General features: G+C 46.2%; 1 protein-coding gene across 1 annotated transcript in view; it reads right to left on the bottom strand.

Moving 5' to 3' along the window:
* Nucleotides 1-13366, bottom strand: part of ZNF704 (zinc finger protein 704) — a 208234-nt gene extending 194868 nt beyond the window's left edge. The window contains exon 1 of the mRNA XM_027089793.1: nt 12860-13366. Coding sequence (XP_026945594.1) covers nt 12860-13363 — 504 coding nt within the window. The 5' untranslated portion in view covers nt 13364-13366. The remainder of the gene's footprint in view (nt 1-12859) is intronic.
* Nucleotides 13367-14495: the final 1129 nt, after the last annotated feature.

The following is a 14495-nucleotide window of genomic DNA, read 5'->3' as shown; positions in this document are numbered from 1 at the left end:
AACTGCAGTAGACTAGACTCCCTTGGGCTGTGGTGACCCCATCATTGGGGTTTATTCATTAAATGGTTGAGTTTGCTGTACTGGATTTTTCTTTTCTCTCCCTCCTCTTACTGTTTTCTAACGCATGTTAACCCTTCTCTCCCTCCTGCTTTCTTTTCTTCCTGAAGAAGCACAATGAATGAATAAAGACTTACTGGCACTGAAAAATAAAGTAAAACAACACAAGTATAGGTGCATACAAAGCAGTACGGAGTAGTGACTGCTAATGGGTACAGTGCTTCTTTTTGGGGTGACAAAATATTCCAAAATTTGATTGTGGTGATGGCTGTATAGCTCTGTGACTGTACTAGAAAACACTGACTTGTGTATTTTAAAAGGGAGCATTATATGGTATGTTACCTGAATTAAATCATAAGAAAGGTGTTGAGAGAGAGAAATAGAGAGATGGAGAATTACATTTGAAGCATTCCAGGGCCCAGTCCTAGGCACCTTCTCTTTCTACCTGCGCTGTAGGTATTCTCACCCAATCCCATCACTTTAAATATTGTCCATGTGCCCATGACTTCTGATTTTTATCATTAGTTCTGTCTTCTCCACCTACCTCCAGCCTACCTGACATCTCCACATGGGGGTCTTACAGGCATCTCACACTTAACATAGTTAAGACAGAACTCGATTCCCCTTTCCAACCCAACTCTTCTCTTCCTCCATGCGTTCCGAGCTTAGCAACGCACAACCGTCCGCAAAGTTTACTGTCTGTCTCTCCAGCTAGAATGTGAACGGGAACCCTTCCGACGTCTCTTCTCTCCTGTGTCCTTGGAGCTGACAAAGAGTAGGAGCTCAGTGAATAGTTGTTGAATGAAATAACCATGGGATTGAATGAAGTAGCAACCACCTGCCACGCAAATTTTTTAAACAATCAAACCATTAACTTGTCACTGAATTTAAAGAAGATCTCTGAGATAACTCAATTTTAACACATAAAGATAGCCATAGTTCACAAGCAGTGAAAACTACATTATTTCTATGATAGTTTTTAAAGTAAAAAGAATTTTCTCTTATAACCTCTGTGCTAGATTGCAAGAAAATTTCAAGTGACAAAATCAATACAGAGAGTTGAGAGACCTATTTGAATAGAACTCTCTTTTAGAATAAGAATAAAGAGCTGAAGAATATTGCTGTCACCCAACAGATGGCTAAGAGCACATTTTCAGAACCTCATAAACATCCACCAGGCATGGCAGTTCCTCTTCCCTTTCCATAAACCCTACCTTGGGTCATTTCAAACCTTCTAGTGGCTCCTCCCATACTGTCCACCTCCTCTTTCCCACTCTAAGATGCTATAGTGTGCGGTGGATGCTTACATAGGCTCAGAGGCCTATTTTCCTCCTTTTTCTGAGATAATTTTTATTGCAAGTAATATCTGATGAAAAAGACAATTTTTCCTTCAGATACTCTCCACATATTCATTTTTTTGTAAGTCGTAAGATCCTTATGCTAATATTTCTACTATTTTTCTAACATTTTTTTAAACTAGTTTTGAGTTGTAAGTATACGAACTTGTTCACTGAAACACTGTCAAAAGCTTACATTTAAAAAAAAAAATGTTCTTTAAGTTAAACTTTGGATCCTAACCCAAACTGATACAAATTAGTGAGGTTTGTTCTTCAGCAAGCACTTGTAGCGACTTTCAAAGAATAAATAAGCTACATGAAAGTGATTATGGCAACCTATGAAAATTGTATTTCATGTTATTTTAATTTAAAATTTACTGCAAAATAAAGCCCTTCTTTCCTTAAATTTCCATTGTTGCTTAGGTAACAATTCCAATTATTTTTTAAATCTGTTGGCCCCAAATGTTTTCTGAAATGTTTGACAAATATGTCATTTGGTAAAAAAAAAAATTCTCTCTCTATTTTTTTGTCCACAGAAACTGCTCCATTCTTCTCCAACACTTATTTTCCACATGTATAGCATGGAGATAATAAAATTCACCTTCCAAGATTACCAAGTTAGCTATGAGAGCCCCCTAAAAATTATAATGCATTAAATGTTGGGTAATACTGAAATAAATGTTGAACAATAGCTAGTAAAGAGTCCTTACACAAGGTACTGTGTTCACAAATGCTTAACCCCTTTATTTGCAGTAGTCATACTGTTGTTGACAGAAAATGTGTCAATCCTAGTCTCCTACTGAATTTATACATTCTCTTCATTTCATTTAAAACATTCTCTTCATTTATACATTCTCTTCATTTAAACATTATACATTCTCTTCATTTAAACAGTCTCCTACTGAATTTATACATTCTCTTCATTTAAACTCTAGTAAAGAGTCCTTACACAAGGTACTGTGTTCACAAATGCTTAACCCCTTTATTTGCAGTAGTCATACTGTTGTTGACAGAAAATGTGTCAATCCTAGTCTCCTACTGAATTTATACATTCTCTTCATTTAAACAATTGTGATACTTTCAATCTTTTTTCTTCTAGAATGTGGAAAACATATTATTAAATATACCTGCCTGAGTATCAGCACCGTGTGTTTTTCTGCTCCCTGGGAACCTTGTAATTCTGTCACGATAGCACTTCCCATACCTCCTATCTCCTCCACTAGACCCATCATGGAGCCTGATTTACCAAGAGAAGTAGGGTTTGCTACCGGTTTTTAAATTTCACCCACAGGAATGGTATTCACGGATACACAAGTGAAAATTCACCACATAAAATACTCCTTTTTTTTTTTTTTTTTAGAAACTTGATACTGAAGAAATTAGCAGCTTTATGAGAAAAAGTATTTCAAAGCTTGCAGGACCCACTAACAATATTTTAACCTTTCTCTGTGCGTGTGACAATTTATTTCTTTAATCATGTAGTTTTAGTAAGTTATCCCAAGTATAAGCCACTTATCCATGGGTTTCCCATTTAGAAAAATAATTTTAAACCGGTATTTCCCAAAATGTATCCCAAGGGAAAGACGTTCTAGGGGAAAAAAAAAAAAAAAAGGCTCCGTAGTCCAATAAATACATGAATGCCACAATCTATATTCACCTTCTTAGAAATTCAAAATGGCCCTTGGCATCTATGGTAAATAACTTCTTCATAGGTATATGGGTGTTGTACTACTCATTCAATTTCTTCTATGTTTAAAACATTTTATAACTTAAAAAAAAATCTGTATCTCTCTTTTTAACTGGAATTTCCCCATGCTGTTTAACCAGAGTCCATTTCTCCTCCATCTAGATATCTTCCAATAGTAGAAGCAAGTATTTACAAGAGTTTAGAAGTATACTTTGGGCTCTGCATCCCCATCTACCCAAAGAACAGTGAGTTCTTCACCAAACAAAAGCACAACAGGTCGTAGACACCAGTGCAGAGGAGGATGGAAAGGGCGAATTCACACCTCAGGGGTTCTCAGCCACATGCAAGTTAGAGGTGAAAGGTGACATCACTGTATTTCCATCGCAGGCTTCAACGACACATAGACACATAATTCAACGTGCGTGGTAAGCCTTTTCCCACCTGTATGGCTACTAGCCAGGTTTTTTCCAATATAAGAGCTATAGATCTGAACAGACTGATGAGCCTGAGAGCTAGAATGTTTCTGTCCTCTTCGCACAAGTAGATAAATGACTCACAGCTTCCTGAGATGAAAGGGAAGATTCAAGCTCACCACTGATACAATGGAACACCCCAGAGTTCAGATGAACGAAGTCACTTCAGGAAGCAGCTCTCTGAAATACCTTGGTAGTGTGGAACAAGCAGGCGGTTTTAACGGTCAAACTAACTGTAGGATTTTGAAGCCTTGAACGAAGTTTTACAAAAGATTCTTTTCTGGAACCATAAAGGCGATAAATTGCCATCCATGTCTAATTGCAGGAGGTCTGTGGGCCATATTTAATAACAATAGGCAAAGACAGAACAATATTATACCAATTTTCTTTGCTAACACTGAAGCACTGAGACATCAAATTACTTGATAAGGCCATGCAACTAGCAAGGGGAGAAGCCAGAATTTGAACCCAGGGCCTGTTACCTCACAGAGGAAATAGTGGGGAGGGGGCCAGATAGAGGAATCATCTGCTTTGACTCAACCATGTTCCCTCCCATCTTACTAACAAGCCCACTACACAGGTCATATTAATGGACTAAAATTATCCTGTCTGTACGTTTTATTAAATGATATTTCAAGGCACATTGCCTTGAAAAAATTGGATTTAATTTAAAATGTTGGAGCACTTTTTTTTTTTTTCCTCCAGTGGTAACTCTTGCAAAATAATGGTACAATATTACAACCAGGAAATTGACATTGATATAATCTACCAACCTTATTCAGATTTTTCCAGTTTTACGTGTATTCACTTGTGTATGTGTGCAAGTGCATATTATTTAGTTCTATGCAATTTTATCATATGTAGGTATGTGTATCCACCACCACAGGCAAAATACAGAACACTTCCATCACCACAAGGAGAGACCAGCCATCCCCAATTAGTTCGCATCAGTGAGGCTTTACTTTCGCTCAGCCTTCCATTATGACAAGAACGTAAGGAAAGCAAGTGTGTCACTGGAAATTGCCATGTGTAGCATGGAGACTATACACTCTTAGTCCTCATGGAGCCATGGACAGGCAGAATCCTTTTAATTCTTTGCACCTCAAGGCTCCATGGTCTTCTGCAAGATGAGATCCCCTCTTGTATGTTACTGCAAAGTTCTTACCCTAAAACTACAGACTCTCCTTCAAAACTCTAGAGCCAAGCCTATTTCCCCTATGTATAAATTATAACACTGGGTTTTCCAAATAGTATCTTCAATGAAGTGTGAGAACTGAATCACTCTAATTCCACTACACGAATCTCAGAGTTATATTCCGTTCCACTTCATCCAGTAAATGAGACCAACTGAAGTTATGTGCCAGATTTGGTGATCTAAACTCATCCTTTGACTAGCTATTCAGGAATTACCTCCTGGCCAGCCCATATAATCTTCTTCATATAGACTGGCTACAAATGTTTTAGGATATGCATCAAAATTACATCCCAAACTGTGGTAGCCTAGCAAGGTCTCTCGGCAGATGTAACCTTCATCTTGGGGATAAAGAGGAAAAGGGGCTTTGAACTTCTTTATCGACAATCTGGCAGGAATTTGCCAGGCTGTAGGCTCCCCGGAAGTGGAAGTCGGCCTTATTGACTGCTGTTTCCCACATGCATATCAGGAACATGGCAAGCCATGGCCCATAATAAACATCTCCTGAGGGAATGACCAGAAACATGGACAGCAAACCCAAAGAAAATCATTCTTATTTCAGAGATTCGACTAGGCTGGAAGGTTGGCTATAAGGGTCTCTAAGTATTCTCAAATATTTCAGAAAGTCTAATGGAAACCGTGCATCTACCTTCATAGAGATGGGACAGGACAATTAAAGGTCAAGTTTCCTCAGCTTTAGCAGACATTGTATCAAGCCATGGTACAAGACTGGTTGTTGTGTGCAGACCAGAAGTTCTGACTGCGCACACTGCAGTGGGCAGGGAGAGGCTCCCACTCTTCTTCCCTTTGAGCACCCATGAGCAGGAAGACAGGGTAATGTGACCAGGGCCCATTTACCAATGAATAGGCTCCGGGGGCTCTCAGAGATCAAGGACATCCCAGCGGTAGCTCCCTGGCGCCTCCTCACTAAGCTCAGGTGAGGGGATTCCAGGCAGGGCTGACTTCTCGCTTTTCCTCCTTTTCTAACCCTTGTGCTACGGGGCACTGCAGGCCCAACCAGCAGTCAAATCTGGTGGAGGAGAGGCCCTAGTTAAGGGCTGAGTATAAACTACGTCTTCCAGGCCAGTCTACCAGGCACACCAAGCCAGAGATGAAGGGAACTCGGTTCACGATGAAATGGGGCTCATTTGCCATTCTCTATCATCCTCTGAGCACACGTGTGCCCTGGGAACTGCACAGGGAGGGGGACTGACCTGGACAGGATTCACAGAGGGTCCTGCCCACCTCCCACAGCCAGAAATGAGACCACCTCTCCCTGAGGTACTTTAGGAAGGAAGAGCATTCCGAAAATAGAAGTTGATAAGCAGTGAGTGGTAGATGACTTCAGGAAACTGTGATTTCTCTCACCACAACTCTAAGGCAGTGAACTAACCGCAGATCATTCCAGGCACAAAGGACTAACCCAGCAAGGAGGGCGAGAACTTGGGGTTGGGCAGACCAGGGTGCTAATCCTGGTCCCACCTAAGTGGCTAAGCAGCCCTAGCCAGACAAGGCATTTCACCTTCCCTAGTCCCGGTGTCCTGAGCAGTCTAAAGGGGGTGTCAGGTTACCAGATAATCTCTGTTTCCCTTCCAAGTCTGGCAGTCGACAATTCAGTGAATGACAACTTTGCCTGGTATCAGATGCACATGCCTTCCCCTCGAGCCAACGCACACCATTTGCAACACACATACTTATCAGCAAACTGGAATTCAGTGCTTGCTGCACGGGTCCCTGCCAAAGGCTTCTTAAAGCCATCTGATAGCCCAGAGACAGTCTAATAGATGTGCTAACCACCCCAAAGAGCTGGCACACATGAAACAGATTCCTCTCCGTTAATATTTATTAAGCACTGAAGGTGGGCACTGTGACATATATTATCTCACTTAAAAACCTTTCTTCCGGGCTTCCCTGGTGGCACAGTGGTTGAGAGTCCGCCTGCCGATGCAGGGGACACGGGTTCGTGCCCCGGCCCGGGAAGATCCCACATGCCGCGGATCGGATGGGCCCGTGAGCCATGGCCGCTGAGCCTGCGCGTCCGGAGCCTGTGCTCCGCAACGGGAGAGGCCACAACGGTGAGAGGCCCGCGTACCGCAAAAAAAAACAACAACCTTTCTTCCCTTGGACTTCTCTGGTGGCGCAGTGGTTAAGAATCTGCCTGCCAATGCAGGGGACATGGGTTCGAGCCCTGGTCCAGGAAGATCTCACATGCCGCACGGAGCAACTAAGCCCGTGCGCCACAGCTACTGAGCCCATGTGCCACAACTACTGAAGCCTGGGTGCCTAGAGCCCACGCTCCGCAACAAGAGAAGCCACTGCAATGAGAAGCCCGCGCACCATAAAGAAGAGTAGCCCCCGCTCACCACAACCAGAGAAAGCCCGCGCGCAGCAACGAAGACCCAATACAGCCAAAATAAATAAATAACTAAATTTGTTTTAAAAATTTAAAAATTAAAAAAAAAACAAACTTTCTTCCCAGTTTTCCAACAGATGTACTCTTGATAGAACTAATAGCGGTCTTTCAGGTCCAGGTGTCTCCTAACCTTATTATGACACTACACTATCAATCCCTTCAGACTCTCTGGCTCTTGTCCATAACTAATACACAGCATCGCAGAGCACAGCTCTGAGCCTAGTTATCTCAGCCCCCTACTGTTTTGCCCACTGAGTAGCAACTTATTTTAGAATCCTTCCTCCGTTTGACAGTGTCCTTGTATTTTTTTTTAAATTTTATTATTAAGCTCTGGTTGGAGACATTATTTACCTGGTGTTCCTCATTCAAGGGCCCAGGAGGCTATTTTTTTGTTTTTGGGGGGTGTGTGGAATCTTATCACTGCCCATAAATATGTAAGCTTCCTCGATCAGAAATTGAAAACTGTGTAATACCCAGTTTGTCTTCTTGTCTCATTTAAAGCCCAAATTAGCAGCCATTACAGTAATCAAGCATCTCAGATACTTAGTAGCATCTATTCCTCTATTTCTTCAGCCTTCCCAAATACTCCTGGATATAAGTGGGCATAAACATCACAAATAAATAGAGGGAGATTAAAAGCACAGGCTATGGATGTGAACCAGGGCTCTGCTTGTGCCCATACAGCCTCAGGTGTGCTAATTCACATCCAAGTCAGTATACTCAGCTGGAGAATATTGATTCCCAAACCATAATTTCTCATAGATCCTCCTTCATAGAAAGCATTTAGTGCAGCTCTTGGCTTATAAGTATTCAGCAAATATTCATTCATATTAACATTACCTTGGAACCCAAGTTGTCCTGCATTTCATTCCCATTCTTTTAATGATTTTATTGATTCCTCTTTGTTTTCTCCAATCCACTGACCCCTGACTTTTTTACCAGCCCATGGCCCCTTCCTGTCCTTACTTTTCTTAGATCCCATAGTCCATCATTATAGTCACAGCAGTGCCAACTTCGTCAACAGTGTGTTCTCTCTCTTGTCATTGCTCACCCACCTGGCTAAACTGCATCTCTGCTGAATCCAGCTCTCTGCTTTGTCTCCAAGAGACAGTGAAGTGTAAGGCCTCATGGTACTAGCTCTGGAGTGAGACTGCCCAGGGCTCAAAACCTTGCTCTGCCACCTAACATCTGTGTATCTTTAAGTAAACTGCTTATCACTTCAGTAAAATGAGGATGCTATAATAATGCCTGACTCAGGGATAGGTAATGAAGTTTAAATGAGACTGTACACTTAGACTTGCACTAGCATGGTAATTAAATAACTTAATAAACGTTAGCTGGCATTCTGTTTGTTATTATCACTCTATGCTTGAGCTAATGGAATGAAGGTGGGGAAAATCACATACCCAGACAGACTGCTTACACTGTACAAGTAGAACCACAAACATCAGATGGGCCCTTGATACCGTCTAGCAACTCTATCTGATTTCCCTGGTACATTTGCTCTCCCACTCTCCCACAACACTATCTCTTTAGCTCTTATCCCAAATCTCTTTTGCTCTCAGCTGATGGCCTTCCCTCCTGCTGCAGGGGGAAAACAGAAGCCATCAGGTGAATACTACTTCATCTGACCACCATCCAATATACAACTACCCACATCTGGATTTACCTTCTCTACCTTCTCCCTAATGGAAGAAGGGTCTTTGCTTCTGTCAAAGACCAATCCCTATACTTGGGTTCCAGGTCCCCTGCCCTATGACTTTTCTAAGGACCTTCCTCCTGAACTTATCCCTCTTTTCTCTGCATCTTCGGTTCCTCTCCACGGTAACCCCTGACGACCCTCACCTCTTGGTATTCATGTCCTTGCATATCTCCCCCGCTTAAGTGTGGGTGGAACCCATGATTCACTTCTAACCAATAGAATATGGCAAAGATGATGGAGTACTGCTCCTGTGATTACAGTGCCTTATATGAGTCTCCATCTTGCCAGCAGACAGGGGCTAAGATTCTCCTTGCTGACTTGATGAAGTAAGAGGCCATGTTGAGGAAACCATGTAATAAAGTACTGCAGGAGTAGAGGTGGGGTGGGGGAGAGTGGCTGGGGGAGAGGGGCTCTAGGAGCTGAGGGCAGCCTACAGGTAACAGGCAGCAAGAAGCTGGATCCTCACACCTACAGATGCAAGGGAATGAATTCTGCTAACAACCTGAGGGAGCTGAGAAGTGAATTCTTCCCCAGTCAAGCCTCCCAAAGAGACCACAGCCCACCCAACATTTTGACTGCAGCCCTGTGAGACTCATCAGCAGACCCAGCCAAGCCTGGCCCCGACTCCTAACCCACAGATACCGGGAGGATGGTTGTGAGCCAAGAGGTTTGTGGTGCTTTGTTACACAGCGACAGAAAACAAATACACTTCCTACACACACAACAGATCATTCCCAACATGCTGTAGTCACATTAGAGTCTACAGTATCCTATCTTCAAAACAATCTAAACCATATGCTCTCTCCCCCTTCTCTCTGTTCTCCTTTCCAACAAGAGAGTTTTTCACTATGTCCTTGCCTCTACTCACTGCTCAGCCCACTTGGGTCGCATCCCTGACTTCACATTCTTTGGTTACGGATACCCATACGTTCCATATTATCGAATCCACATGAACATGTCTCTGTCCTTATCTTACGCATATCCCAGTGGTATTCAACACAGTTCATTACTCCCTACTTCTGGAACTAAATGGACTTTCCATTTTCTAGTTTTCCTTTGACATGTTTAGCTGCTGCTTCTCAATCGTCTTTGCTGGCTTCTCCTCCCACACCCAAACTTAAACAGTGCTGTGCCCCAGAGTCCAGCCCAAGGCTGTACTCTCCTCTGGCCTGCTGTACTCTCCTTCTCATCCCCATCAACACATCTCCCAAATTTCTCTCTCTAGCCGTGGCCTCTCCCCTCAGCTCCACACCTTACAGCCATCCGCCTACTTGAAGTTTCCATGCCGGTGTCTAAGCGTCATCTCGGACTTAACAGGCCCCAAAGAGAAGACTTGATTTTTCTCTTCGCAAAAACCTGTTGTTCTCCCAGTTTGCCCAATCTCAGCAAATGGCACATTTGGCCAACCTTTACGCTGGGGCCTCATCCTGCATTCCCTTCTTTCTGTCACCCTCCCGCCCCGCCACATAATCCATCAGCAAGTTATTGCAGGTGGATCTTCACGATCGATCCTGAATTTGTTCCCTCCTCTCTAACACCACTCCTAGTCCAAAGTGCCCTCGCCTCTCACATGGACTTCAACGATCGCCATCGAACTGGACCCCTGCTCCTCCCTGCTGTCCTCTATACTCCACACAGCGTGACCTTATTAAAAATACAAAACATTTTGCATGTTTAAAACATTCCAAAGACTTCTTACTCTACTTTAAAAAGGTCCACCAGGCTCTACGTCGCTGGCCTTTACCTGCCTCCCTGACATATCTCCAGCAAGATCCAGCCATACTCATCCTCTTCTCCTTCCCACCTCAAGACTTTTGCAACTGTTATTCCGGAAGGATCTTCCCAAGTTGCATGTCTCAAATCTAAGATCAAATGTCCCCTCCTCAGAGAGCCCTTCTCCCTACAAGCTGTCTCCTTCCTCCTAGACACTGAGGTATCATTATTTCCCTCATGGCATGCATCACAATCTCAAGCACCATGCTTATTTATTTGTCTGTTTGGTTGCTTCTTGCTCTGCTTCCAGCTTCTCTTGCTGGATGTGGGCATCTGGAAGGTGCTTACTGCTGTGTTCTAGAATAGTCCTTGACACATATTAGGTGCTCGATAAATATGCGAATAAATGAATGCCTAAATATATATAAGATATTGACATTCATCTATGCATTCGAATAAGATGATACTATTTTATTCATCAGAAAAACCTCTTCAGATGCAGTGTCAAGATGGCTTTAAAGCAGGAAAAGATTATAAAAATTATACCTCAAGCTACTCAATATATAAATTCCTGAAAAGTTGTGGGCAAACAACAACAGTATAAAATGAAGCCCCTTTTGAAAGAATTAAGCAGAAATTTGCTCGGAGATGTGAAAAATCTTTTCTGATAGTGTGAATGATCACACCCTACTTCTTTTATTCTTATATATTTGATTTTTTTTTCTACATTGAGTTTGCTTTGAGCACGGACCATAAATTATAATCAACTTTTCTATCACAAACTGTGCAACCACCGTCCAAACCACAAGACATCTTTTCAGTATTTCTGGATAAAAATGCTAAGAAGTCCTACTTTTGTTCCTTAATGTCACTGATGTCATGTGATTTAATTCCAAACCCAGCTATATCCTGTAGCCATACGATGCAGGCTTTTTATTAGACCACGGTAATGATGGTGGTCATGGTCTGAATTCCAACAAGCAACTGTCAAAAACTATCATCCCAAACGACTACTTGCTGAAAATTTCTCACTCCCAGAGTTGGTATTTCCAGGGTGGTCTAGGAAAGAAATCTGTGCTCATGTCTACGCTGGGGCTATTCTAAATGCTGACGTTTAATATTTCTTTGGAACTGCAATTTCATGCTTTGAGAAGCTGACTTTTTTTGCAAGCCCCTGAAGATTTTTTTTTCATAGTCTCTAACTAGTAAGCTCATTTGTTTATGTGTTTTTCTTCCTGAAATACCAATATCTTCTGAAAACTCCGATCAATAGTTTTATCCAGTTGATTTTAAGCACCACTCTTCGGAAAAATCACTCTCTCCATTGCTTCCCACTTGCTGCCCTCAAAACTTCTTAGCAACATACACTGTGCAAGAACCTCAACGTGGTTTGCGTTGGCCAATCACATGCCTGAAAGCCCAGCCAGTCAGTTGTGTAATAATAAAGCCCTTATCTCCTGAAGATATACAAACGGAAAGATCTCTCGGTGCTTCAGTACACAAGGGCCTTTGCTTGAATTCTCAGCAGAAACTCACGTCTATTTTAAATGGCAAATTCCCCCCCACTTTCTCTGGTTTCCTATTTTTTTTTCCCATTTGCTATGTTGAGGAGGGGAAAAAAACCCCAATGCCAAACAATGTCGAGTTTTAAGCCGCGGGTACGGGGTGGGCGGGGCGGCATTGCCAAAAGCTGCCAGCAAAATGCATGTATACACCGGGACTTGGTTTTTTGCTCTTCTGGGTTTACCGGTTCCCTTACAGGCGCTTTTGACGGAAACTCATCCACAATTGTTCTTGGAGGCAGGAGGGGTTGAGAGATTGAGAAGAGAAGCTGTTTGCTAGTTCCTATGAGCTTGACTAGTCCTCAGAATAAGGGGAAGGGGGCCACTCGTGCTTCCTCGGGAAGGACTACAACCTCACTGCCTCCCTACCTCGCCCGTCCCCACCGGGCGCAGACCGGCGCCTACCTCGTCCCATCGCCAAGTTCCCCGCCTCGCTCGGGAGAAGCGTCCTTTGCCCGCACCCACATCAGACAGCACGCCGGCCTCGGCCTTGGAGGAAAGAGGGAGCGGCCGCCCGGTGAAGGTGCTGGGGCCCGAGCGGTGAGCTCATCAGCCCCCTGGCTCTGCCCGCGCGGCCACCCGAGCCGCCGGACACACCCCTCCCGGCCCGGCCTCTGCGGTCCCCGGTACCGGCCTCAACCCGCTCCGCGCCGGGCCCCCGGGCCCGTCCCCTCACCGCGCAGGAGGGTCCCGCGCGCGCTAGTCCCCGCAACCCGCACACACCTTCAATGCTCCCCGGCCCGGGCCCTTGGGGAGCTGGCGGCCGGGGCCGAGGGCCACGAAGCGCTCCTCGCCGTCCTCGTCGTCGTCGTCGCCGTCCACCACCTCGACGACCACCTCCTCGTCCTCGTCTTCCTCGTCGTCATCCTCCTCCTCCGCGCCCCCTCGGGGCTTCGGCTGCACCCGCCCGAGCCCCCTCCGCCGCCTGCTCCCGCCCTCTTCGTCCTCGTCTTCCTCCCCCAGAAGCAGCAGCACCGGAGACGAGGCGGCGGCGGCGGCCCCGGCGGCCCGAGGGGGGCCGGTCCCGGCGCTGCGCGGCGGCGGCAGTGGCGGCCTCCAGCTCTCCGGGACCGGGGCTGGGGCCGGCGCCGGGGCCGGGGCCGGGGCGGGAAGCGGGAGCCCGGGCAGCGCGCCTTCCCGGGCGGGCGCGGGGCCTGGCGGCTGCAGCGCGGCGTTCCCCCGGCGGCTGCCCAGGCTGGAGCGCTTGGCTAGACGCCGCGCCTGCATGCCTGACCGCGGGCTGCTTGCCGCCGCGCCGAGCCGGAGTTTGTCACCTCCCCCCTCGTCCTCCTCCTCCTCCTCTTCCTCCCCGGGCGGCCGCTGTGGTCGCAGGCGCCCGGGGCGCGGGGCTGCGGGGGGCTGCGGGGGCCGCCTCCCCGGGCCGCCGGCTGCCACTGGCTGCAGAGGCGCGGGCGCCGCCTTCGCTGGACCGGCCCGTGGGGACGCCGGCGGCCGGCGGCTACGGCGGGGCGGCGCGGCGGCCGCGGGCGGGGGTGGGTGTGAGCGAGCGGCGCGCTGCCGCCTTCGCCGCCGCCGCCGCCCCGGAGCCGCGGGCCGCGCTTCGCTCCATGCGGCCGGCTACCGGGCCCGCGCGCTCCGGGCCTGCAGCTGCCGTGCCCCGGCGCGAGCTGTTTGTGTTGTGTATTTTCCACTACCGCCCCCCTCTTCTCGAGCCATTCCTCGCAGCCCTCCGGTCGCCCCGCGCAGACAAAACCCGGACTGGATTTATTTTTCCGTCCCACAGCCTCCGAAAATCGGGTGCTTCCGAACAGTCGGCCCAGCCGCGAGGGCCCACGCTAACCCGTGGCCGCTTATCCCCTTTGGAGGGAGGAGGATCGACTTGGCTGGAAGTAAGGTTGGCGGTCAAAGTCAGACTTTTGAAGGAAGAGATTTGCCGCAAGTCATTTAATGGTCTCTGCCGGGCAAGGCGACTACTCTTGAGCTTATATGAAATCGGGGAGGGTGTACCAACCCGAGATTTGGCGTTAATTCCTAACCTGAATCATCAGACTCCTTTGGATTGTTGAGGTACTGTTTCAGGACATTGCCCGCCAATCTCTCCGTCTCCTTGAACACACCATTCTAGGCCCTTCCTATTGAGCTCTTTTGGCGCTATGCTAAGACTTGCAGCTTTTATTTCTGCATTTTTACCTTGAGTGCCTGATTATAAGGCTAAATTTCAAGAAGCCTTCGGTTCTCACCATTCAATGTGTAGACTGCTGGCACTGTCCGGGCCTTTGGAGAAACAAACCGGGGCGAGGGCTCAAGATCACTTGAGTTTGTTATTGTAAAAATTAATACGAAGTAAGATCAAACACAGAACCAGTTTGCCACATAACTAATGGCACTGTCACTTTCT

This window comes from Aethalodelphis obliquidens, unplaced genomic scaffold (genome assembly GCF_003676395.1).
Source record: "Aethalodelphis obliquidens isolate GAN/ISIS:26980383/991018 unplaced genomic scaffold, ASM367639v1 scaffold68, whole genome shotgun sequence".
Lineage (NCBI taxonomy): Eukaryota > Metazoa > Chordata > Mammalia > Artiodactyla > Delphinidae > Aethalodelphis > Aethalodelphis obliquidens.
Note: the sequence above shows the minus strand (reverse complement) of the source record. Positions and strands in the feature narration are given on the sequence as shown.